Source organism: Gorilla gorilla, chromosome 4 (assembly GCF_029281585.2).
Source record: "Gorilla gorilla gorilla isolate KB3781 chromosome 4, NHGRI_mGorGor1-v2.1_pri, whole genome shotgun sequence".
Taxonomy (NCBI): Eukaryota; Metazoa; Chordata; class Mammalia; order Primates; family Hominidae; genus Gorilla; species Gorilla gorilla.
In genome coordinates, this window is record NC_073228.2 from 137,488,947 (window position 1) to 137,514,510 (window position 25,564).

At 47.9% G+C, this 25,564-nt stretch overlaps 1 protein-coding gene across 2 annotated transcripts in view; it reads right to left on the reverse strand.

The window, feature by feature from the left end:
* Positions 1 to 23,834, reverse strand: part of FSTL4 (follistatin like 4) — a 413,052-nt gene extending 389,218 nt beyond the window's left edge. Inside the window, exons 1-2 of one of the 2 annotated variants that reach the window (XM_031011434.3) lie at positions 23,593 to 23,834; positions 15,140 to 15,275 (exon numbers count right to left, since the gene is read on the reverse strand). In XM_031011434.3, coding sequence (XP_030867294.2) covers positions 15,140 to 15,265 — 126 coding nt within the window. In that variant the 5' untranslated portion in view covers positions 15,266 to 15,275; positions 23,593 to 23,834. The remainder of the gene's footprint in view (positions 1 to 15,139; positions 15,276 to 23,592) is intronic. The other variant, XM_055386609.2, reaches the window with a different exon arrangement.
* Positions 23,835 to 25,564: the final 1,730 nt, after the last annotated feature.

Sequence of the window (25,564 nt, forward strand, 5' to 3'; positions counted from 1 at the left end):
TCTTCTTCCTTCCATGCTAGGCTCTTACCCATGACTTTCTCTCAGCCTTTGGGGCTGCCCATTGGCTCATTTGTTCCAACCCACTTGAATGCCAGGATGCCTTCCACTTGGTCTTCTGCAGGTGTAGATACCTCACGTGTCCTGGGCCCTGTATGTGCCTGGGGTATCCCTGTCCTGCCCTTCGAGATGCCCTCCTCTCCTCACTCCTGGGCAGCTCTGACCACTCACTAGCCATGGCCATCCCATAGCGCAGGGGTGCTCATCCACCTAGATGAAAGGGGCATATTCTGAAGGAGCCACCACCACTCAACCAATCTTTAGTACTCAGTGTGCCTGGGGGTGCCTGACACTCCCACCTCTGAGGAGGAGGCTGTCCCTCCATGGCAGCACCTCCAGCAGAAGTACATGAGCTTGCCTCTGGCCTCATCCCAGCAGCAGCCCTGCTGCTGTCTCCAGCGGCCAGTGGAAGAGTCAGCAAACACCAGCACATTCCCACTGGGTTTCCTGACCCTCCAAAAGCCCTTCACAGTAACCACAGTTGGTATCACAGTAACCAACTTGGCTGCCAATGCTGGGAGTCTTACCTCCTCCTTAAGATCAGGGCCCCAGAACCTTGCTTCTGAAAGGGAGACTGCTGTGGTCAACCCTTAGGAACTTCCCAAGGCCAATTCTTAAAAGCAGAAACAGAGACCACCAAGTATCACACACTTAGTCCTCCACCCACAGACACTGCGCTCACTGTCCCATGTGAGGGCAGTAGCTGCCAAGTCCCCACTGGAATCCTGGAAGAAGTGCAAGGAAATAGCCAAAGGAATGTTAATATGTTAATTCTCAGAGGTTCAGTGGCTGCCTGATGGTGAAAGAAGAGAAATTGTTGGGGAGGAGGGTGAATAGGGGCAGAACTCATCTCTCCCCACAGAAGGTCAAGAGGCCACCCACAGCCCAGCCCCAGAAGGCCACCTCAAACTCTGCTGCCCTCCAGGAGGAGGGGATGCCTCCTCTGATGTGACGTTGTCTGCTTTGGCCTTCCAAAGCTCAATGTCATCAAATGTCCTTTCCCTAGATTCAAAAATATGTCCTTGGGGATAAGAGCACAATACTGTGGTTAGGAATACATGCTAGATAGTCAGAAAGCCAGATGCAAACCCTGGCTCCACCACTTACTATATGGGAGATCTCAAACAGCTCACTTATCTTGAAGCCTCAATTTCTACGTGTGTAAAATAAACAAATTAATAATACCTCATAGACTCTCTTTGAGAAGTCAATGAATTAATCCACTTAGTGCTTTGGCAAAATGAAAGCTGTTTATTAATTCTATCATATCAATAGCTATGGAATTAAGAAATTCATATTAGGAATGAGAATTCCTACTGGGAATCTCCTCTTTATTTATTATTTATTTATTTATTTATTTATTTATTTAAGACACAGTCTTGCTCTGTCGCTCTGTCACCAGGCTGGAGTGCAGTGGCGTGATCTTCCTCTTTATTCTTATAAGAGAAGGATAAGAGGAGCCATTCAGACTTCCAGCCCAGAGCTCCAGATGACACTGCCCCCTTTCATCCTCACCCTAGAGATGTCCCTGGTTCCCTAACCCTCTCTAACTCTTGGCTACACAGAAAGAGACATCACAACAAAAACCAAATTTTTAATGCAATAAGACTTTGTATCTAGCTGGGAGCAAAGCTGAGATTCAGAACTGGGGAGGTGGAGAGTGCATCTATCTCATCTTGTCTTCCATGATGACAGGCCAAATTATCCCACAGCAGCTCAACTATTTTGCTTGCTGGATTTGGCAGGGTGGTGGACCTTCTAAGAAGAGGCATCTGGTCAAGCCATGACTCCCCTCCCATGTAACCCCTCTTTCTTCCCAAGAATGATTCCAGCTAAACCTCAAAGCAGCTGCACTAAGGAGCTCCATACAGCCACAGGATATGTATCTCTGGAGTCACAGGGCCACAACTGAGCACCAAAGCCTGCTCCCCTTTAGTGAGTTTGATGGGTCAGGCGTGGACACAGGCTGCCTTAGTCCATTTTGTGCTGCTGTAACAGAATACCTGAGACTCGGTACTTTATAGTGAACAGAAATTTATTGGCTCACAGTTCTGGAGTCTGGGAAGTCCAAGATTGAGGGGCTGGCATTTTGCAAAGGCCTCCTTGCTGCATACTCCCATGGTGAAAGGTCAAAGACAGAGAGCAAGAGATCCAATTCCCAGTCTCAAGGCCTTCTATAATCGGCATTCCTGAGGATGGAGCATGGAGCCTTCGTGACCTAAACACCCCCATTAGGCACCATCACCCAACTTGTGGCACTGGGGATTAAGTTTCCAACACATGCTTTTTGGGGAACACATTCCAACCATAGTACCCCAGGAGCCAAGGGCACTGGCACCAGGATGGAGGGTAGGGCCAGGGTAGTGACTGGCAAAATGCAAGTCGGCCTGTGGAGGCCAAGCCTGTTTTACAGCCTGTCTGCAGGGACATCCTAGGAATGGAGAAGTTGGGCTTCTGAGCTGCCCAGCTACAGACAGGCCGGGTTGGTGAGGCAGGGTATGGCGAGGGTGCTGACAAGACAGGGAGAGGAAGGCAGGCAAGCAAAGCAGGGGAGCAAAGATTTAAGAGCACAAGGCAGGCCTTACTGCCTTGAAGATCCCTGCTCTGAAGATCCAAAAATGCAACTCCATAAAATGCCCCATGTTTATACAAACTTGGCTCACATTTCTCTGTGTGCTTGCTGAGAGGTTTGAGGCTGGCTCTGCAGCCTCACCAACTGTCCTCCACCCACAATAACCTCCTGCTACTCCTTCACAAGAGCCACCCAGCGCTGCACCCACATCCTCCCCTCAGAGCCCCTGGAGGCCCCCTCACCCACTGGGACCTGCCTCCTGGCCACAGGCAAATGGATCTGGGAAGATATTTCCCCAAGCTAAGCCAATAAGGCTCTGCCCCTTGAGAACCTGAGGATACAGACAGAACTCAAATGAGACAGTCTGGGGTCCACAGCTCTCTGGAAAGACCAGTCTCTGGAGAGAACAGGCAGAGGAGGGAGAAATGGAGAAGGGAGACAGTGTAGCTCAGAAGGGAGTTGGGAGACAGACTGCCAATGCCTCTAAGCCTGAGCCCATGAAGGCATCCTGCCATTGGCTTTGGGAGAAGGTCTGGGGCCTCATGACAACCCTTCTTTGTACATGAGCATGTTAGCAGGTGATTCTGCTCCTGGCCACCAAAGGGTCCCTGATGAATCCCCTGGTTCACAGACCCAGACACCCACCTTAACCAATCTGTTCTGTTTTCCCCTCCTGACAGATATGGCCCTATTCCACCCTACACCTAGACTCAGAGGGTTACTCCTCCTTAAATACTCTAATACTCTGCCCACCCAGATCCTGGTCTTCCTCTCCAAGTACCTCTGCCTCCAAGAGGTCCTTCCCAATCCCACCTTCCACCCAGCGCATTTCTGTGCTAAATTCTCATGTCACTCACGGTTTGGCCTGTGCTGCTAACTAAATATGCTTTGTGCTGCATTCACCGCTCACCATTGTGCTCACCACATTCTTAAAGCTGTTTGTGATTATTCTTTCTTCTTTCTCATAATCCCATGGTGAGATATCAGATAAGAATTTCTTGTACAGTGCAGTTCATGATCATCTTTACTTGTAACACAAGAACAGTCATTTTGAATAAATTCAGATTTAAATTATATATACCATTCTCTTCTGGAATGGATAATGAATCATAGATAATTTTGTTCTAGTCAGCATGGTCATAAAAGTGTTTCTGTTCCTAAGAATTACTGGACAACTGGTGCTATGGTTTGGATGTTTGTCCCCTGCCAAACCTAATGCCAAAATTTGACCCTCAATGTTGGGGGTGAGGCCTAATGGAGGTGTCTGAGTCATGGAGCTGGATCCCTTAGGAGTGGCTTGGTGCCATCCTTGCAGCAATGAGTGAGTCCTACCCTACTAGTTCCCAAGAGAGCTGGCTTTTAAATAGAGCCTGGAACCTCTCACTCCCACCTTGCTTGCTCTGTTACCGTGTGATCTCTACACACACCCATTCCCTTTCACCTTCTACCAGGAGTGGAAGCTTCCTGAGGTCTCACCAGAAGCAGATTCTGGGGCCATGCTTCTTGTACAGCCTGCAGAGCCATGAGTCAAATAAACTTACTTTCTTTATAAATTACCAGACTCAGCTACTCCTTTATAGCAACACTAAATGGGCTAAGACAACTGGCCACAATCAACTGGACCAGGAAGGATACCTGGACCAAGGTGCAACTCTACAGCAAGGAATAAGACCTCCAATAGGACAGTTTTGGCCACCGGGGTGGTAGTGTCACATGCTGCGGTACCCTAAGCAAGATGAAGGACGACAGAGGAAGCTGGGAGTCTCTAAGTGTCACCCACATAGGATAGACCCAGTGCTGAATGTGGCAGCCCTGTGGGTGTCCAGAACCTCAACAGCCCCTTTCTTCACCCTCTTTCAACACCACCCCTGGCCCTGAAACTTGTCCACCAGCAATAATGAGCACCCACATCCTCTACACTGCCAGCCCAAGTCCTCTGAGGGGAGCTTAGGTGTCACTGAGCCAACAAGAACACAGCCATATCAGGTGGAACCACTTCAGGGGAGAGGTCCCAGAGCAGTACAGGCTCTGGTGGATAAGTTTTGGGAGGGAGTGTTGAAGGACCATAAAGGAGGGGGCTGGTGGAGGTTCTGGACACCAGAGGGCTGCTGCATTCAGCACTATGTCCATCCTATGCAGGTGACACCTAGAGACTTCCGGCTTCCTCCAGCCCCCAACCCGCACTCTTAAGGACTTTAGAACAGCTGAGCCAGGGGCCAGGACAAACCTGTGATACCAGATCTGCTATCAGCCACATGCACCTGGGCAGGGAATGTCTGGACTATGAGCACAAGTGTCCAGCCCTGGGACCCAGCGTGGGGAATCCGGGAGGCAGATGGACTTCTTTCTTTATTGAGATGTACTTCTTTCTAATAAAGATGTACTTCCTTCTTTATTACTCAATAAATACGCCTGCTTTTCTTTACGCTAAAGGTGAGAACTTAATTTCGACATTATATACAGACTAGAAAAAGATCATTAACTAATGGAGGTGATTCCTTCTGCTAACTTGGAATCCATTCTGAAGCAGCTGATTGCTCCTACCTCCCACCCCCACCCCAATGGCCCTCAAGCCTCAAGGATAGAATCACAAATCCCATTTCTCTTCAACCACTTAGCCAGCCTTAGTACAGGGCCAGGCACACAGCTAGGTGCTCAGTGGATGTCTGTTGATTACTAAGATTTAAGTCAACCAGATGTCCCGATTGGCCAAGCCAGCCCAGGGCTCAGAGACCCTCTAGGTAGGGATAAGAGAAAGTCAAATGGGAATTTCTGCTTCAGGACACAAAGATATGATCCTAAGCCATACTGCCAGGCATGAACACTCAAGCATGAAGCAGAGAAGCCTACTTTGTTTTTATTGAGACAGTCTCACTCTATTGCCCAGGCTGGAGTGCAGTGGTATGATCTTGGCTCACTGCAACCTCCGCCTCCTGGGTTTAAGCGATTCTCCTGCCTCAGCCTCCCAAGTAGCTGGGATTACAGGTGTGTGCCACCATGCCCAGCTAATTTTTTTGTATTTTTGGTAGAGACTGGGTTTCGCCATGTTGGCCAGGCTGGTCTCGGACTCCTGAACTCAGGTGATCTGACCGCCTTGGCCTCCCAAAGTGCTGGGATTACAGGCATGAGCTACTGCACCCGGCCAGAAGCCTGCTCTTCACTCTTCAAATGCTAATATGAGAACAGCAGTAACAACCAAACAGAAAATAGCAGAGGAAGAAGAGGAGGCACCATGGGGCATATTTTAGAGCCACTCTAATTAGAGTATCTGCCTGGCAGGCCTCTCCCGTTTGACACCTCCCAGCATCCCCACATGAAAGCCTACTTACCTGGAATGGACATTCAAAATGTGGCATCAGCAGGACCAACAGAAACTTGATGTCTTTTCTATAGAGACCAAAGTTTTCAAGGACGTTTAAATGCGAGGCCAGAAAGAGAAATAAATGGAAAAAGAGTTCCGTTCTCTTTACCTAGAGAGCAAGCTTTAAATGATAGCAGAGCTCAAACAAGCTTTCAGTTCAATTGTCCTAAGACTGGCATTAAGGAAAGCCATCAAGAGTCTTATACCTACTTAATGACATTTTAAAAGAGTAGTTCTGCTCCTTTCTGCCCTCTGTGAGGATGGCTGGCAACCACCTACCCTGGAGCCACAGACTATTTCTACTGACCCTGAAAATTCTAAGCACAAACAAAGCATCCTGCATTTGTTTGACTTTACATTTCACTCTCTGGATTCATGGTTTTGGCAAGGGTCTGGCTGCCTGCCAGTGATGCTGGCCTCTGCAGAGGAAATAGTCAGAGCCAAGCAGGCCCTCAAAGCCATTCTAGGAAGGGGATGGCAACTGAGTCAGGGTCCCACCTGTTCCTACACACATCCCATACAACTCTCTGAAGCCTCTCCTGGTTCAAGAAGAAAGTTAAGAAGATTTGAAACTGATGGGATTCTATCAGATGTGGAAGCCAAAGGCAGTCCAGTGACTATCTCCTGGGATTTCTTATGTAAGGAGTCCCAAAACTCAAGACACCTTGTCCAAACCCCATATGATGACAAAAGGAATAGTAAAAGATGGCTGACTCATTCACTTATTCAACAAATATCTGAACATCCTGCTGTGTGCCAGGCTTTCTGGACACTGAAGATATGGGGCCCAGACCCAAGATATTTACCACTCCACTGGAAAGAGGACCCTCTCACTCTGAGGGCTGCCTTGCTACATGATATGTGGCCATGGCCAGCAGTGACAAGAACTGCAGCAGCTGAAGTTGACACATCAGACTGTGGCTCAGGAAGGGCGCACAGTCTTCTTGACAGCCACTGACTGAGGTTCTGGGATGACAAACACAAAACCACAGCTCTGTCTGCTGTGTTCTGTGGAGGCAATCTGTGCCGGGCACCTCATGTACCATCTTAGTGCTCATGACAACCCTGAAAATGGTATTGTTATGTTGCCTGTATTTCACTCGTGGCAAACCTAAAGGCTGGAGAGGGCGATTCCCTTAGCTCCAAAGCTGGCTAGGGAACAAACAGATTTTAGCCCCCGGGGCCCTCCGAGTTGAGGGTGCACTTGAAGCAAAGGCAGGGCCGGGGATGCCTTAGGCAGCAGCACAGGCAACAGGCAAAGTGATTCAGCCCCAACAGGAAAAACCAATTATGGGGTTTTAAAACAACAAACATCCTGGAGGAGAAAGTGGCAACATGAAACACACAAGGTGAGAGTTAACAGGGTTCTATGGTGGGGGAGGAGGACAGCAGCCATTTCTCCCAGGAGCCTAGAGAGCCGTGCACATCAGCCTGCTTATACCAGCAGCTAGCCCTGCCACCAGCCAAGCAGGCCACCAGAAGCACTGAGGACTTTCAGCCTGAGCAGGGGAAGAGACGTCCTCTGAAAAAGCAGGCCATGCTTCAGGGGCCCAGGCCCCTGGCTGGGGTTGAAGTGTGGGTTGTGCTGGAGGCGTCTGTCACCTCTGAGGCTAGGCCAACTCCCTCACAGGTGGGGAGGCGCTTCTGTCAGCTGCATCACAGACTCACTGGTGGTCTCACTGATTCTCTGGAAAGGGCTTTTGCAAGAAACAGAATATGACTTCCATTCTCAACTCTTAAAAAGAAAAATACACACAGTTTTCAATCTAGATCCCAAATAACACAAAACCTTAACCTTCAAAGTATTTTAACAAAAGCAACAATGGCAGCTTCCGTCTCCAGCTAAGCCCTCCAGAAGGGTTTCGATTTGCACCCAAGGCCCTCTTGGAACAAAGGAAGAAAAGCCAAGGGCTCAGTGTCTAGACACAACATCAAGCAGGTAGACAGGTGCTACCTTAGCCCGGTCCCACCGACCAAGGGAAGACAATGCTCTCAGAGTCTCCTAACCAAAGCAAGCACCAGCACCAGCTCTCCCAACCCCAACCCCTGTGCAAGATCAAACTGAAACTCACCCTGTGATTGAGGGAAGACCTCAGCCCCGCAGGCCACTCACACTCATTCTTCACCTCTGCCAAGAGCACACACTCCTGGCAGGAGTAAAACAAGGCTGATTTTTATTAGGAGGAAAGAAATTGGGTTTCTCTTGTTCCAGACCTCCTGACTGAAGGGAATGCCCCAAAGGATGGCTACCCATCAAGAGAGAGGCGAGGCTGGTGGACAGATGGCTTCTCAGCCACCTGGCCACACTTCCTCCCCCCAACACCAATGTGCCAGCACCCACCACAGCGTCCTCGGTGTCGCCTGCTCAGAGCACTGGGCCCATATCCTCCCACATCCTCCATGTCTAGTTCCAGTATGCTCCACCTCCCAGGTGGCTGGTGACAAGACAAAGCCCGGGAGCCAGTGGCAGAGACCACAGCCATGGAGGCAGAAGGACAATGGCTCTGGCTTGGCAGGCTCGAAGAGTAGAGCCCACTCATTGGGCCTTGTTAGAGCCTGCCTGACACAAGGACGACTTTTACTTCCATCCAAATGGGAAGCAAAAGCAATAACCCACAGGGTGTAGGGGATAAATCAAGCAGATGATTGGGACTTGGCAGATCTGTGCTGCCAACTCCCCAAAAAATAGAAATTGGAGCCCCATTTACAATGCACAGCCTGATGTCCTCATTACAAGGGTGGGAAGTTTCCTACAGGAGTATAGATAATTTAGCAACAGAGGAATAAATAAAGTAGTTAGACAAGTAAATGCTAAATTAAGAGGAAGAAAAATAATGGGTTTCTGTGAACTCATAAATGCTCATTTTCCTGGGTCACAGAACTTTTCAGGGCCAATTAAAATTGTCAACTATGATCTCAAAATACCAAAGAGGCACACAGTGCACTAACTGGTACAGTGTGGAAGGGCTGGCTGGGAGCAGTGGAGAGGACACAAAGAACAAAGACAGTGACTTTCCCTGTTCAAGGATAAAGAGAAAAACAAGACTCCAAAACAGCTCACCAATGCAGCAATGCTCATCCCCAAAACAGGCTGGCTGGCCCTAGGGACAGAGACGGTATAGGACACCAGAAGGGGAGACACGGTGGTAGCGAGAAGTGAGTGCGCTGTTGGTCCTTGGAGCAGGGGGTGTGGGCTAAGCCTCAGCATTTAAAATCACCTCTCTCAGAATTTAAAACCACCTACAGACAAGCCAGGGAGGAACCATGGGTTCCAAGAGCAAGAGTTACCTGTCCAGCTGCTTGAAAACAGGTGCAAATGACCCTAGAACCAAGGTTGTTTAAGTTCATCTTTCCCATCTCCTACCTGCCCACTAAGCTAGTCTCATCAAGCTATTTTCCAGCATGACTGCAGCCTGCCCATTTCTCTCCTTTTCCTGACTGCAGTCAGCATCATGTCAGCAAGAACTAAAAAAAGGCCAGAGTCAACCCAACTGGGATTCTCCTTGTGTGTGTGCATGGGAGGAGGCAGGGGGCTCCTCTAAGGCTTTTCTGCCCAGTGTCCCCCAGGATCTGAAGTATCAGCATCACCTGGACCTCAGAATCTTGGGACCCACCTCAGATTTGCTGCATTAGAATCTGCATTTTAACAAGATCCCAGACCGTTCACAAGCACATTGCATCTCAAGAGGTGCTGGCGCAGGTTACAGCACACCCCATTCTGTAATTGGGAATGGGTTCATCCCAATGCCCCTGAGACCTTGGGAGGTTCTGCCACCATCATTTGCCTTGAAAATTATAAATGTACTGATAAAGTCTATAGGTGGGAGGTTGTGCCCTCCCAGTTGTACCTGAAAAATGAATATCCACATCCTCTGACTCAGAATAATCAGCAGAAAGCCCTGGCTAAGTGTTAGGGACCCAGAGAAGTGGCCCCCACGTCAACCAGCACCGCACCTGCAGAGGAAGTTCTGGATCCTTTTGAAAGGGATATGTGGTTCGGTTATCCCAGGGCTCCATGGCCCTGGGGAGAAGACCATTCTCGCCTCTTGCTGAGAGACCTTGCCCAGGGTCTCATCTTCTTTGAAAGCAAGTCAAGTACTAGAATTTGCAATGGTGAGTATCACAAGGGTGATGTGGCAGAAAAGCCATGAGAGATGCACACGTACTACAGGTGAGGCTTAAGAAAATGCGAACGTCCAGCTTGGACCCCCGTAGGTTCACCGGGAAGAGGGAGTTCCTTTTATTTATGCCCACAAACCAGCTGAGGGCCAGGGTGAGTACAAACACCAACGGGCAAATCTCAAGCCCTATAGACGACCAGCTGTTCTTCCCCAGTAATCAATCAAAGAGCACAGTCAGGGTTATGGGTGGTGGGGAGAATTTTATCAGAAAGGGTGGTTGGGGGTGAGGGACACTAGCGTTAAGACAATGAATACATAAGAACAGTGAAAGTGTTTTTGTAAAAATCAGTGCTCAGTCTTAGCAGCCCAAGTACTACTGAATGCCCAGCCAAGGCAGAACGAAGCCACGGAGCATCTAAGGACTCTGCAATTTGAGGTTGCCATGCCTCGTGGGGACAGGAGTGCCATGCCTGCCATCAACACTTGTAGCAAGGGGAAGGGGCCGGGCAGTCAGGGTAGGATCAATGCTGTCTTAGGCTGACCCCTGAGGTTAGGGAGGCAGGGAATCATGTTTAAGTTAGCTGACACCACTGCACATATTTCTTCTGCAAAGACTTTACTTTGAGAGAATTTGCAAATACTGAAAACCCATGGTGTCTGAGCTCAAAACCTATCTCTGATCTATAAGCACTGAGGCATATGAGATGACAATTTAAGAAAGAATCAATATTAACATGTACAGGTATGTAGTACGTGACTATGTATATGCCATGGGTAAGAGTCGTTTGGAAAAAGTTCAGTAAAATGCATGAAACACGTATAAGACCGTGTAACACCCACCATTCAATCTCAGAGCCCAGCAAATGGGTGAGATGCTGGTGCTGGAACACGACACCCAGGCCCCAAAAGTGGGAGGCTCCCACCATAGCACCCAGGCCCCAAAAATGGGGTGGCTCCAATGGCAGCACCCTAGCTCCAAAAGGGGAGGCTCCCGCCACAGCACCCTGGCTGCAAAAGTGGGGGGCTGCCACTGCAGCACCCAGGCCCCAAAAGTGGGTGGCTCCCACAAATGCCTATTTCTCAAAAGCAGGTATGCTCTCTGGAGGCTGCTACCATATCACTTCTCACCCCTTCCTGGTTCCTTGGTTCCCCCTCAAATACAAAATTCTATCAATATTGATTTTACTACTATATTTATCTTGACCAGTGTACAGACAGTCCCTGACTTAGGTTTGGTTTGACTTAGGATTTTTCAACATGAGCATAGTATGAAAATGATACACATTCAGTAGAAATCGTACTTTTAAGTGCCCATACATCCCTTCTGTTTGTCACTTTCAGTACAGTATTCAATAAATTACATAAGATATTCAACATTTTATTATAAAATAGGCTTTGTGTTAGATGATTTTGCCCTAAGCGTAGGCTAATGTCAGTGTTCTGAGCATGCTGAAGGCAGGTCAGACTAGGCTACGATGTTTGGTAGGATAGGTGTATGAAATACATTTTCGACCTATGATATTTTCAACTTACAGTGGGTTTATTTGGATGTAACCCCGTCATAAGTCAAAACGCAACCGTGTAGGATAAAGGGGGGGGGGGATATAACAACATTTCATTATTTCAATAAATTGTACCTCTCAGAATTGTTTCCTCTGAATTCAGAATTCCATTAGTATTCTAGGGCACGTTCTGCCACTCCACTCTTATGAAAGAGGCACTCCACCCAGCTGTATTTCTTTTTATCTATGTCTGTAAAATGGTAAACTCCTTGAAGCTATTTCCACTGCAGTCTTTGTAAATAAAACAATAATTTAACACTTGCTACAATTGCTTTAAAAATATGTGCACACACACACGTTGGTCATTTAATTCTTATTTACCCTTAGGTCAATCAAGTAATTGGTATAATAACTGTAAAGGTAAATCAAATCTTATTAACGCTTTCTAAGTACTTTAAAAATCTTAAGTCAATGAGTATTTGTGTGAAGTACTACTACTGGGAAGAAACACAGAAACATTTTAATATCTGGTTCCTGAAAAAGGTTTTTCACTTATTTAGAGTCTCAGGAAACTCTGCTGGTTTTGATTCTTCCAGGAAATAAGACTGTCTGCGGAAACTGCTAGAGGAGTTTAATATGGTTTGGACTGTGAGTTATCGATACATTAATAGCTACAGTTCAAATAATAAACTACCCAGAAACTATAACACGCAAGGACTATCTTGGATATTAGGATGCAAGCCTGCCCGGCCTGCAGGCTGCTCACAGATTTGCTGGGGAAAACCATCCACGTCCCCACTGGGAATGAACCTGCTGTGCAGGGAGGTATGCCCTGCGCTGAAAAACCTGATGGTCTGGTCTGAATTTTGGAAGCACCAGAGTGACTTTATGACCAGGACCAAAGGTCACATAAATATCGATTGGCTTAAAAATGCATCGAACCTCTATTTTGCTTATAAAATTATTAGACACTGTAAGGAAGAAAAGATAAATAAGACAGGCTCCATCCATATGCTAACGTAAAAATAAAAGAGTAAGAAAACAAAAAGAGAGGAAGGACTAAGAATTCAGAAAAAGAGACCAGGTGTGACCAAGAGTGGTCAAAGAAGGTTCTAAAGAAAAAGTAAGAACCAGAGCTGGCCCCTGAAGGAGGAGGAGAGTCAGGTGTAGAAAGCAAAGACATAGAAAGGAGAGACAGCACGCCCTGCAGGAGGCCCCTGGTGGGCAGGGGCATGGGGGTGCATGGAGGGATGAACAGAGTGTGAGCAAGGGCTGCAAACAAACCGATTAAAATAAATGTTCTGCTCTCTGTTTTCTTTTTTTTCCTTCGAGTTTTTTCTTTTTCTTTCTTTCTTTCTTTTTTTTTTCTCAGACATGGTCTCACTCTGTCACCCAGGCTAGAGAGCAGTGGCACAATCATGGCTTGTTGCAGCCTTGACTTCCCCAGGCTCAGGTGGTACTGCCACCTCAGTCTCTCGAGTAGCTGGGACTACAGGAGTGCACCACCACACCCAGCTCACTTTTGTATTTTTAGTGGAGACAGGGTTTTGCTATGTTGCCCAGGCTGGTCTTGAACTCCTGGGCTCAAGTGATCGGCCCACCTCTGCCTCTCAAACTGCTTGGATTATTAGGTGTGAGCCACCATACCTGGAAGTGTTCTGTTCTCTGCAGCTAAACCTTTAACCTAGGCCATCCTAAGCCCTAGGCCCATTCCCATTATTATCATCTCATTTAATCACTGATAGAAACAGTTTCAATGATTAGAAGTTATAATACTGCAAAAACAAAAGCTATAGCAAAAAACTATATATATGATCAATAGGGCAATAGTTCTTGTGGTGCAGAATCTACACAGTCATCACTTCCCTTTCCTGAAGCAGCAACATTCCTGCACTTGGAAGACAAAAGCTACCCTGGAGCAGGGGTTGCAGGGGAGCAAAATAACAACCCCCAAAAAGCGTTACTTCCTCCCAATGACCAGCATCTGCTCCTTCTTGTTGGCACACAAAGAATTAGGGTGTTAACAGCTAAGATAAAGAGGCCCTGGGTTGATATTAACTTACCTTCAATTTACCTCCAGCTAAATCCCACCTTAATTGACTTGATACTTTTATTTGAAATAAGTGGTTTAAAACAGTGGGCCGATGAGCCCCAATAGTAAGAAGACTAAGCTTACCTGTGTGTTTGTCTGTTTGCTTTGTTATTAAATATTCAACAATATATGTGTAGGATTTAAGTGATCATTTTCTCTTCATATGGATATGAGTGTACTGATAAAGCTGTTCCCATAAGGGAAATGCTGTTCTCACCAGCAAGCCAGCCTCCAGACTCTTTCAAAAGAGCATTAAATTGCGTCCTTCATGGATTTAGATGGCAGAGATAGCGTTTCTGTTTAATCATCTGCTCACCACAAAAGGAAGGCACACTAACTTCAGCAGGAAAAGTGTACATTAAATTACTTCTGTGGCTCCCCAAAGATTAAGGCTGGTAGGTTTGGGATTGCATTACAATTAAGTAATAATGAAAGAGAAATCATGTCTTTTGATCAAATAATGCATTAATCCTACCCTACACTGAGTAACCTTATTCACTCTCTGGGAATGTTGACTTTCTGAGGTAATTTTTATTTCTCATTCCGCAGGACAGGAAACAGGGACAAAGAAAAAGAGAACGGCAGGCATCAAGGAAGACAATGGGAGGAAAAGTGCCCTGGAAAGCTCCCTATTAGGAATTAGTATTCATCACGGCATAGAGAAAATCCCAGGTGGTTTTAATGGAATGGTGAAGTCATTCCTTAAGAGTCAGCACACACAAAGCATTTTCTGCAGAAAAATACATTTTGCCCATGAACCCCAAATTCATGGGACCTACTACCTTGGAGAGGGCCAGGTTGCAGTTTATGGATCCTCTTTACTACATAAGACCAGGGTTCACTAAGCAATTAGCAGAACATCCAGACTCTCCAGGGAGGTATTTGAGAACAAGTTTTTCAAGCACTTTAGAAGCATTTATATATACCTAACATGCCATTAATCATTCTTATCTGTTCATTAAAGCACTCTCCCTTAGGACCTCCACTTGCCAGTTCTTTCTCAGCCTGGTGCTTTTTATCTATATACCTGAAAAGTAGTCCATTTCTTTTCAAATATATTTTATAATTAAAATACTTCACTAATTCACATGGGTGTGCTCCACCAATTACTCTGCATTTTCAGAGTTTTATTAAATATACAGAAAGGCCATTCTCCTGAGGGTCTTTGTAGAGACTAACCAGGCAACTCAAGCTTGGTTTCGGAATACACTTTCAGCATCTGAGAGGTTTTAGAGCCATTACTCACGTCGTGTTATCAACCTCTTGTCTGTATCCACACAGGTTGCCTTCTTCTGTCCCCACCAAAAAGGAAGCGCAATTTTAATTTACTTTGTGATCGAACTGACCTAAACTAAAGATGGAGGGGAAATCAGATACTGTAACATCGGAAAGCAATCAGTTTGAAATGTTATGTCCGCAGGGATTTGACTATACCTCTGCCTGTGACTCCCCCACACCCACATCCGGGCCTCTGCTGGTTCCTGGGTCCATCCATCCCAGCGCGGCCGGCAGGGAGGCTCCGAGCAGTGTGAGATGCAGCCAAAAGCCTCCTGGTTTCATTTTGATGAGTCTGTTGAAGAAATGACAAATGCTGAGAATAAAACATTGTGAGATGGATATAGTAAGTCACAGTGAGTTAGTATGTGTTCCCCAGAATCAGATAAGCCTGGGCTTAAATCCTGGCACCAAACTTCTGTTCTACCTTGGAGAAGTTATATTACTTCTGAGCCTTAGTTTACTTATTTCTAAAATGGCAATAATATGTACCTCGAAAGGCTTTTGTGAGGATTGAAGGAGTTAGTGTCAGGCATAGAGTAAGAACTCTATAAATGCTGTTACATGGAAACCCATTTGAAATGCCACCTACCGTTACATCTATAAGAACAAACCAGGGTGAGGCAGGTGGGTCACCTCTATTAGGCTGCCATATAGCCACGCCTTAGTTTCCTGAGAAAGCATTTGGGGCTAGGCACACAATTAGTGCTCGAGAAACTATGATTATGGCTGGGCGCAGTGGCTCACAACCTGTAATCCCAGCACTTTGGTAGGTGGAGGCAGATGGATCACTTGAGGTCAGGAGTTTGAGACCAGTCTGGCCAACATGGTGAAACCCAGTCTCTACTAAACATACAAAAATTAGCTGGGCGTGGTAGCGGGCACCTGTAATTCCAGCTACTCAGGAGGCTGGGGCAGGAGAATCGCTTGAACTCGGGAGGCGGACGTTGCAGTGAGCCGAGATCATACCTCTGCACTTTAGCCCGGGCGACAGAGTGAGACTCTGTCTCAAAAAAAAGAAATGATGATTAAGAATTATGTTACATCTCTGGCACCTCATTTGCAGCCGACACCTCAGTTTATAAGACAGTGAGCTTCAACATGGCATCCTAAGGTCTAATATCTTAGTTTCAAGACCAACCATTTTTTGTGGCAGAATCCAAGCATCCAATGATAACAGAATTTCAATAACCTTTGAGGTGTTTCCTGAGGCTCACTTGATAACATTACTGTATACAGTCCTAAAAGACAAGAAGTGAGCAATTCAAGGTAATCAAATAATCACATGGATGAAAAAACTAAGGATCAGCTACAACAAATATTCAAGTCCAAATCATGTGCTAAGCATTGTGCTGAGGAAATGAGGACGCAGACTATCTTACTTGTCCAATAAGCTGTACTTTTTTGGAAAAAGTTTTCCACTGTGAACACAGTCCAACCATAATTTCAGTATTCTGACTATGAAACATAACCAGATACAGCTCATTATGCAGTACTTAGAACCCCTACTCCAGGAAACTTTAGGGGTTATTGATTTCTGCTTGTGCCACACAATTTAGTGCTTAATCACATATGGTCCACACTGCATCCTGATCTAGGCTGGTGAGTTAAAGACACCGGAGCTCCTTGGAGGCCAGCACCCAGCATGAACTGGCCTAGGGCTGGTCCAGAACAGACATCCAATTCAGAAAGAAGTGGGTGCTTGAGGGACCTGGCAGTCCATCCCTGCTCACTGCCATAGGCAACAGCTTTGGAGCATCCCTACTTTAGACAATGGGGTGGAAGTTGTCACATAGTCACTAGTGCTGAGTCCAGGGCTGGCAAACAGTTACACTCCTGCCACATTCCAGGTTTTGTTTGGCTGCTATCCACATCCAAATAGAGCTGCCTCTCCACATTTGCTTTATGTCTCCAGCTGGAGACAGAAATGCCCACAGGGAGGAGAAGTCAGACTCAAAATTGTGGGCCTATAGCACTGGCCTATGAAAAAGCAAGGTTATAAGGCATGACTGTCTTTTAAGAGAAGGTGTCTGCTTGTTTTAAAAAGAGTCCATAAGCTCCCACTCTTATATCTGTTTCTTCGGTCACTCATCTTTGACATCTGTTGACAAAGCTGAGCTACCAGGAAAAGAGTCTGTGTGGTCAGTAAATATAATCTGAAGGTCACAGTCTCACCATCAGCACCTGCCCCACACTCTGAAGAAGGCAGAGTTGAGTGGAATAGTGCCGCTTCAGCTGCCACCTGGGAGAGGACTGTGAGGACTGCGGCAGTCACAGCACCCCCTCCCCTGCCCCCCAATGGCTTCTGCACTCTTGATCCAGTGATCTAGCTAGGGTGTGTGAAATCTTACAGGGAGAAGGAGCAGGAAAAGAAAATCGTATTCGGACTAAGAATAAAAATGTCTTCCCCAAACTGCAACCTGTTTTTCTTGTTTTCTTGAGATGGAGTTTCACTCTTGTAGCCTGGGCTGGAGTTCAATGGTGCGATCTCAGCTCACTGCAACCTCCGCCTCCTGGGTTCAAGTGATTCTCCTGCCTCAGCCTCCCGAGCAGCTGGGATGACAGGCATGCGCCACCATGCCCAGCTAATTTTGTATTTTTAATAGAGACAGGGTTTCTCCATGTTGGTCAGGCTGGTCTCGAACTCCCAACCTCAGGTGATCCACCTGCTTCGGCCTCCCAAAGTGCTGGTATTATAGGAATGAGCCACCACGCCCAGCTGCAACCCATTTTTCTAAAAATAAACAAGATAACTCCCTATTCTCCATAAGTGATCCTCTTCTGAATGCAGAGCCACTTTCCAGAGACTGCAGAAAACAGCGAGTGGATTTTTGGAATTTTTAAAAACCAGCCATAGAAATTTAAGCTAGAACTAGAAAGACATTGCTTCTTATTCTCATTAATTTTGTCCTACTTATCTACTATCAAACATTGCTCACAGAGTAAACACACAGAGTAAGGTCTACTTTTCTCCCTTTCCATGTCTCCTAGCTCACATAAACGAAAAACAGCAAGATAATCCAAATCTATTCTAGTTAATGTACAGATGTCCACTCCTGGAGTTATGAAATACATAAGACACAAAATCTGGTATTTAACTTTTAATCGGCTTTGTAATCTAAGATCAATTATGTTTTATGTTTGGGTACTAATGGGTAGCATTAAAATAAAATATATTCATTTCAACTGTGATTTTCGCAAGCGCCAAATCAGTTCATAAGAGGATGCACCAAGACTGCTGCTTTCTGGGTTGTGTTTCAGGAGGCCCAAGATCCAAGCCTGGAGCTTGGCCTGGAGTTGCCACTGGTTTTATCTGGTTTGTGTTTATATTTCCTGTAAGACTGTATTTGGAAACAGGAAAACACATGAACCAGGCCAACTACTGAAATACTCCTGGGCAGCTTGTTTGTAAAGTTTAGCTCAGTCTGTCTACCACTAGCTGTGATTTCATTTGCACTGTGGATGTGTTTTAGATGTCATTTTATACTTAACGGTGATTGACAATTCATTATATCTACAGCACCAACAGCCTGGAAATTTACAGCTCAAGTTTTATGACAGTTCAGTTCATAAAAAAGAATTAATATTGGGTCTAAATCAATTTTGATTATCTGTCTAATAATCAAATAGAGACTATCTATTTGGTTAACACTTATATAGCAATTACGATGTGTCAGGCACTGTTCTAAGCACTTCACAGGTATTAACTCATAACCCTCCTTTTTCTACTCCACGATGGGGGCAATGATTATCCCTCAATCAGATGACAGAGGAGATGGGGTCACAGAGAGGTTAAGGATTCTGCCAAGGCCATGTGGCAAACAAGTGGCAAAACTGAGATTCCAAGTCAGGCACGTAGACCCAAGACATCTATTCTCTTAACTCCCACCTGCTGCTGCCTGTCTGTTTTGTTTTGTCCTGCCTGTTTTGTTTTGATAAACAGTTGTTTTTAGTATAATGGGGAAAATCTAGAGACAGTAAGATAGGAGGCCCTGGCCCCGAGACTCTCCTTTCCTCCGAAAGCTGCCACGAGCTGCTCTCCTCCTCATGGCTCCAACCAAGAGCAGAGAGCCAAGCTGCTCACCCTTAATTCCCACATTCTACCCCGGGATGGGGGCCCCTGGGCAGACTCTCCTCAGTCCTCACTGCTGCTCTATTTATGGGCTAAGAAAAAATATGGTAGAAGGAAAGAAGGGAGGGAGGGAGGGAGGGGAACCATAAAAAGATGCACAGAATCCCAGGCCGATGCCCCTCAGCTCATGGAGAGCACCAGCATCATAAGGCTAGTCACTCTGGAGAAGTAAATCTGTTAACAAATTAATTACTCCTCAAATTCAAATAGTCCTACTGGCCTTCAGATAGAGGCAAATGCAAGAATCTCCCCATTATAGAATTGGGAAGGTGCCATCCATAAGGTCACAAATCCCCTTTTTAACCTAGAGCTCCTTTTGAGATCAATTTAGATTAATAAGTTTCATTCAATCCTTGCTAAGCCTTAAGTATTAATTATAAATCTACCTAGGACTGTCCACATATAAAGAGCTGAGACTACCTTTTGTTCCAAACAAGTCATAAAGTACACTGACTTGATACTTAAACCATCTTGTTTGGAAGGGAGGTGTTTCATTGCTTCCCCTGTGGTTTCCTACCAGAGCTTCAACAGACATCCCCCCAGTCAGGAGAACCTGGTGCTAACCTGGCTGCCGCATAGATAGGACACCAGAAGACCAGAAGGTGGACGAATCCACCCAGGTTCAAGGACAAATCAGTGGCTAGGCCTAAACTGGAACCCAGGCATCCTGCCCCCAGGGCAACTGTTTGGTTCCTTATATTATGGCACACTTACACCTAGAGTGGGAGTTTGGATTCTTTGTTTAGATAGGCAGATTTTGCTTTTCTCAATGCTGAAGAACCTCCACTAGATTGTCTACCTCCTTGTGAAAACCACAGGATTTTCAGGTGTTCTAAAATAAGCTAATATCTGTGCTATTATTTATCTGTATTTAGAATTACAGAGGTATTACAGGTTAGTATGATGTAATATTCCAAATACTGACTTGCTTTTTGAAGAAAGCTGAAAAAGCATGAAATAGGAATGCAAATTGTTAGGGAGAAATAGGTATTCATACGAAAATACCAAAATCTGCCCCACCCAGAGAATGCACACAGGCATGTAAGCTGTCTTTATTGACCAAGTTCACAGGCCAGAGAGAAGCAATCCCATTAAACTGGCAATGGGTTTAATACAAACTTCTCTTTCTATTCCAGGAAACAGCCCTGTTGGGAAGAATGGGAATTCTGGCCCTCAGAGTTTCGGTGGCATTGTTCATCCATTCTCTCTCTCAGCCTCTCTCCCAGAACTTGGTAACTTTACCAGACTAGCCATTAAGGATTAGCCATACAGAAATGGCTTCTTTTTGTAATCAACAGGACCAGAAATTACAAAGATGATTTGGCAGAACCAAGCAATGCCACCCAGCCTTGAAGAGAACAGTCAGATTTGTGACCCTGAAGCATCTGCATTCTCAACCTTTCCAAATGAAAAAGTGTCTGCCCTACACACACTGTAGGTGTGTAGCGTTTCATACATGGCAAGTTGGCAATCAACATATAAAAATCAACTGGGATTCTGGAATTCCAAATACTGACTGAATACAACCTGGAATTCTCTTCTGCATGTCTGCTCAAATTTAAAAGGGGGAAAAAAAGCCACATCAACCCCAACGTGAAACCAGGAGGCTGTATGGGAACCTCTCAAAGGCTTAGGACCCTAGTTTTGATATGTGAGTGTTTTAGAAAAAAAGAAAGTGGTACAGATTTCCTAAGACAGTCCCTAAAATACCAACCCAGGGAAATTAGGCATGGAAATATAGCAAGCTAACCTTGCAGCAAGCCCTAATGAAGTTAAATTGCATTTCCTATTAATTATCTACTCTATATCATTAGTTAATTCTTCCCCAACACTTGATAAATTAGATGCCTAAATTATTCTATATGCCATGTATAAATCTATATTCCTATTTACTCTGAAGTTTAGCACAGACACACATGTGACTTCCAATAACCTTTATCCTTCCAACCTTCAGGTTATACCTCTTAAGAACCACATTCTCTTGACTGCAGTTCTATTTTATTGGAAATTCCATGCCTTATGTTATGCATTGAGACAGAAAATGTAAAGAAATATGTGCTCTTGAAATATCTAATTGCATTAAGCTAGGAAGCACACAACTAACCGCACATAAGCAACTCAAGAAGGTTGAGTTTGCAGAGAAACACTCAAACAAGGCAAGGTAGGAGTTAAGGTAGTTTTATGAAATAATGACTATTCAATGCTAGTCTCTGAATATAGTGTTAAGTCAAACAAAAGATCATAACGTGAAGGTCACATTTAAAAAGTCCTACGGCCCTTAGAAAAAGGAAAAAAAGTCCTCAGTGACTGACTGGTCATGGTGGAAAAATCCAACCTCCTCTTCCCTCACCCACCTCCAGGGCACAGCCAAAAGGATAAAAGTTCTCCTAATACCCAGAAAAACAAGCTGGCCTTTTCCAGAAGAAAAAGAGCTTTCCTAGAATCAACAAAAATTGAGGATGATCATAAAATTCTAAGAGAGAAAAAAGCACTAGGACAACTCTAACGAGCAATTTTAATACATTACATCAAAGTGGACTATTTTCTTATGTGAACTTTGGCTCAGTCTGAAGTCTTTGGAGAGGGTGGTGCCTTTTTTTCCTAGGATGGGAGGGAAAAAGCGAACATTCAGCAGAGTATGGCAGAAATGGTCTAGTGATGCTGCAGTGCCTCCTTCTCACAACGCTAAGATGGGAAGCAGACACGTGCCCTGTAGGGCATCTTTTTATATGTCCGGCTTGAGCTCCTGCCTGAGAGTTGCTGTGGCTCTGGAGTCTCAGAAGCTGCATCACTCACACCTCTGACCATTCCCTTCCCAGGTGGACCACCCCCCCCCCCCCACCAGACCCAGAGTCTGTCCTGGGGGCCAGAGGGGCAGGCACAGAAACTGGCGCCTGGCCCCCAGGATTAAGAAGACACTATTAAAAAGCATCGCTGGTTTCCCCTGAATTTGGCAGTAGGAAAATAACTTAGGACTTTCAAGAAGAGTCCTAGTCGCTCACTGATCCGTCTTTTCCCCTCACAGATTGTGACACAGGCCCATTCCCGGTGAACATTTTGGCTGGCAGTTATTTCACCACCTATTGAAATTCTGTTTACGTTTGGCCCAGAGAACCTGGACGGATGTTTGTATCTCGGGGGCCCCATCGAGTACAATTCCTGGTGCACAGGCTTGCAACAAATTTACGAAGGGAACAGACCAAGCTGCCGGCGCTGTTTTTCACTGGAGGAAAGCTCCGCGGAAGCGACACCTAGAGGGGAGCGGCGGGCTGTGGCCGAGCCATTCATCAGTGTCGGTGGCCCGCGGCCGCGAGCGAGGGCTGCTGGACAGCGCCCCGGCACCCGCTCTCGGGCCGCGACACCGACCTCGCTGGGCCCGCCCCGCTGACCCGCGCACTCCTAGTGCACTTGCCGCGCCGCCCGGAGGCTGGCCGCGCTCTGGAAACCAAGAAACCCCACTGCCTCGGCGGCTTTCGCTCCCGCAAGAGTTGCGGGCACAAAGTCCTCAGGTGGCAGGCCTGGGGTTGGCGCCGCTTTGTCGGCTGCAGGGAGCCCCCAAAGACTAGCGCCAGCTCGTCCCCAAACTCGAGGCGACACGCGCCGAAAGCAGAGTGCTGTGCCTGCCTCGTCCAGGTCCCTCCTGAAACTCAGAACTCGTCTTCGTTTTGCGGGCGCAAAGAGGGCGGAGATCATCCACAGTGCAAGCTCTCTTAGGACCAAGCCCCCAGCCCGAACGCTGAACGCCCCCAACACACTGCTCCCTAGACACCTTCAAGCGGGTACCCGGGGCCGCTCACTCTGGACCGCGGCCGGCTACGCACAAGCAGCGCCGCAGGCTGCCTGGAGTCGGGTCGTGCCCGGATTCCTTCCTCCCCAGCCTCACACGCGGCGGACCCCGGGGTAGCCAGGGCCAGGCGAAGCGCAGCGGGCCCTTTGGGCTGCAGCGAGGAGACGCAAGTTTCCCCGCAAAGCCGCGGGGAGGAGGTGCTGAGAATGCCTGCCCGGCGCCCCAACCCGGAGCCAAGGGCACCGGGTCCGGGCCGAGGGGCCGCGCTCGCCTGGCTCCGCCGGGGCCGCTCGGGGTCCTGAACCCAAGAACGGCGCCTGCCGGATTTCGGAGCCGGGCGCGAGCTGCGAGCTCGGCCCGAGCGCTTCTGCGTGGCGCCCCGCGTGCCAACCGGGTCACTCCGGTCCCCACCGTAGACCCCGGCCACGAGCCTCGGCGTCCCAGCCTCTCCTCGAGTCCTGGCCTTGGCCGGGGTAGCCCTGCCGAGCCCTGGCCCAGTGGTCCCTTCCCCGCGGGCAAACTTGGCTTTCCCGGCGCGGGCAGTAGGGACAAGCAAGCGCCCGCGCCGGGCCCTGCAGCAAGATGCGGGGCCGCTGGCGCCAGGACCCCAGTGGGGTGCAGCGGGACCGGCTGGTGGCGGCGCCAGCGACATGGCACCCTCCCCGCGCCCGCTCCGGAGCTGCGCCCGCGTACCTGAGACGGCCGGGGCCGAGGGGAAGACCAGGTGGCCGGACTTGGGCGGGAGGGAGGGAGCGCCCCGTGGCGGCGGCGGCGACCCCGCCCCACGTCCTTCGGCTGGTTTCTCGGGCTGTCGGCGGGTCCCGGGCTCGCTGGAGGCTGTTGAGGCTCCAGCTCCCTGAGCCGCCGCTGCCCGCTGCTGTGCCACCGCCGCCGCGGCTGCCCTATTTCTGCCGCCGGGACCGGAGCCCGTGACGTCACCCTCCGGGCCCCGCCTGCCCAATCGCCGCCACCTGTGCGCGCCGCCCGCCCGCCAGCCGGTCAGACCCGCGCGGCGGCCACGGCAGGTGCGCGGAGCAGGCGGGCGCGCACGCGGGGCGCGATGACTCGGGAGCGCTGGGGCCATCTAGGGCCCGGCGGGAGGAGGGCCAGCGTAGCGCTCCTGCCTCTGGCTAGCGTGGAGCTCGGCAAGTGACAGCCCCTCTTCACCTCTGCTCTCCTCCAGGCTCCTTTCCGGGCCAGGTTCCCCAAAGCTGTGCTCTCCAGGCGCACAGGGGGTCTCTGAATCCGCGGCCATTGCTCGTGGAGTCCAGGCGGGCCGGTACACCACAGCAGGAGAGCTGTCCCTGGGGACAAAGTGGGTGAAACCCCCCGCCGTTGAGACCCAACAACCTGGGAAACAGCAAAGGTTTTCTCTTTTCTGAATCTTCCCTCTCCCAACTACAGAATCTTAAGACATTCTGGGCATACAGGGGCAATCCCAAGTGACATTTGCCTACCTGACCTAGCTGGGCCCAGAGGGTCCCTTCTCCCTTAGAACAGGATATTTCCCCATCCTGATCCCATCCCCAAGCCTGGGGCTCCCAAACTTTTCTGGATCCCTCTTTAACGTCAGCAGCTTTTGAGATCAGTCTTCCTTCCCGAATGAACTGGAAACACCTTTGTAACAACTAGGGGCCCATAAATGGTCATACCGTAGCCTCAGTCTGGCAGGAAACTTAGGAGGGAGCCCCTATCCAAGCCAGGCTGATGGCCAGGAGACTTTCTGAGGGCCTGCCTCCTGCTCTGGCTGCGTGGGCACCAGGGGCCTTCCTGGCTTAGGTGAACAGTGTTCTGTCCATGCCTCTGTAATCTCTCCTGGCCTGGGGGAGGTGACAGAGGGGATTTTTCTGAGGATGAAGTTAGTTAAATATAAGGAAAAGGGGAAGAATAATGGAAGGCTGACCTGAAGAAAGAGATATTACATTTGTTTTTTCCTTCCACAGATTTTCCTGCCGCTGAACCCCTCCAATGCAGCAGGCACTGTGCTATTAATAGTTGCTAGAGATACAGCAGTGAATGGGCCAGCGTGGTCTTGGCATCACACAGTTTTGGTCTGGGGTCCAGCTCTCCCTCTATCACTGCCAAGCTATGTAATGCAGAGCCAATCGTATCTCTACTGTAGGTATCAGTTTCCCCACTTGTAAAATGAGGGGTTGGACAAAACCTGGTTGACTTCCCATGTGGATACCATGATTTTTACTCAGAAGGATAAAGGCTACTCCATCCTCAGTGACCCTGGGCCCTAGCCAGTGTGATGCTCTCTCAGATTTGACTATGAATCTTTGCCAAGGCCACCATGACTGAACTTCTGGGGCTGGCTAGGGACCAGATTCTCCGTGGCAGGACTGGGGAAGGGATGGCACTTTTCATCTTGGGAAACAGAAAAGAGAAAATGAGTATAAAAGGAAGCAGGGAAGTTTGGAAATGTGCTGTGCCTCCCTCTGAAATGTAATTCTAAGTCTGTGGTCAGGAAGGTACACCATGGCTTAGAGGCTGGATTCGGCTCTCCTCTCAGACATGAGGTATTTGGAAAAGCAGATTTCTATTCTCAGCTCTGATCACAAAGTCCCTGAGTCAGCCTAGTGGCCTTATTACATAATCAAAGCAGGACTTTGTGTATTTTTTGTTTTTTAATAACTCAAGGTCATATGTAAATCAGGGTCTA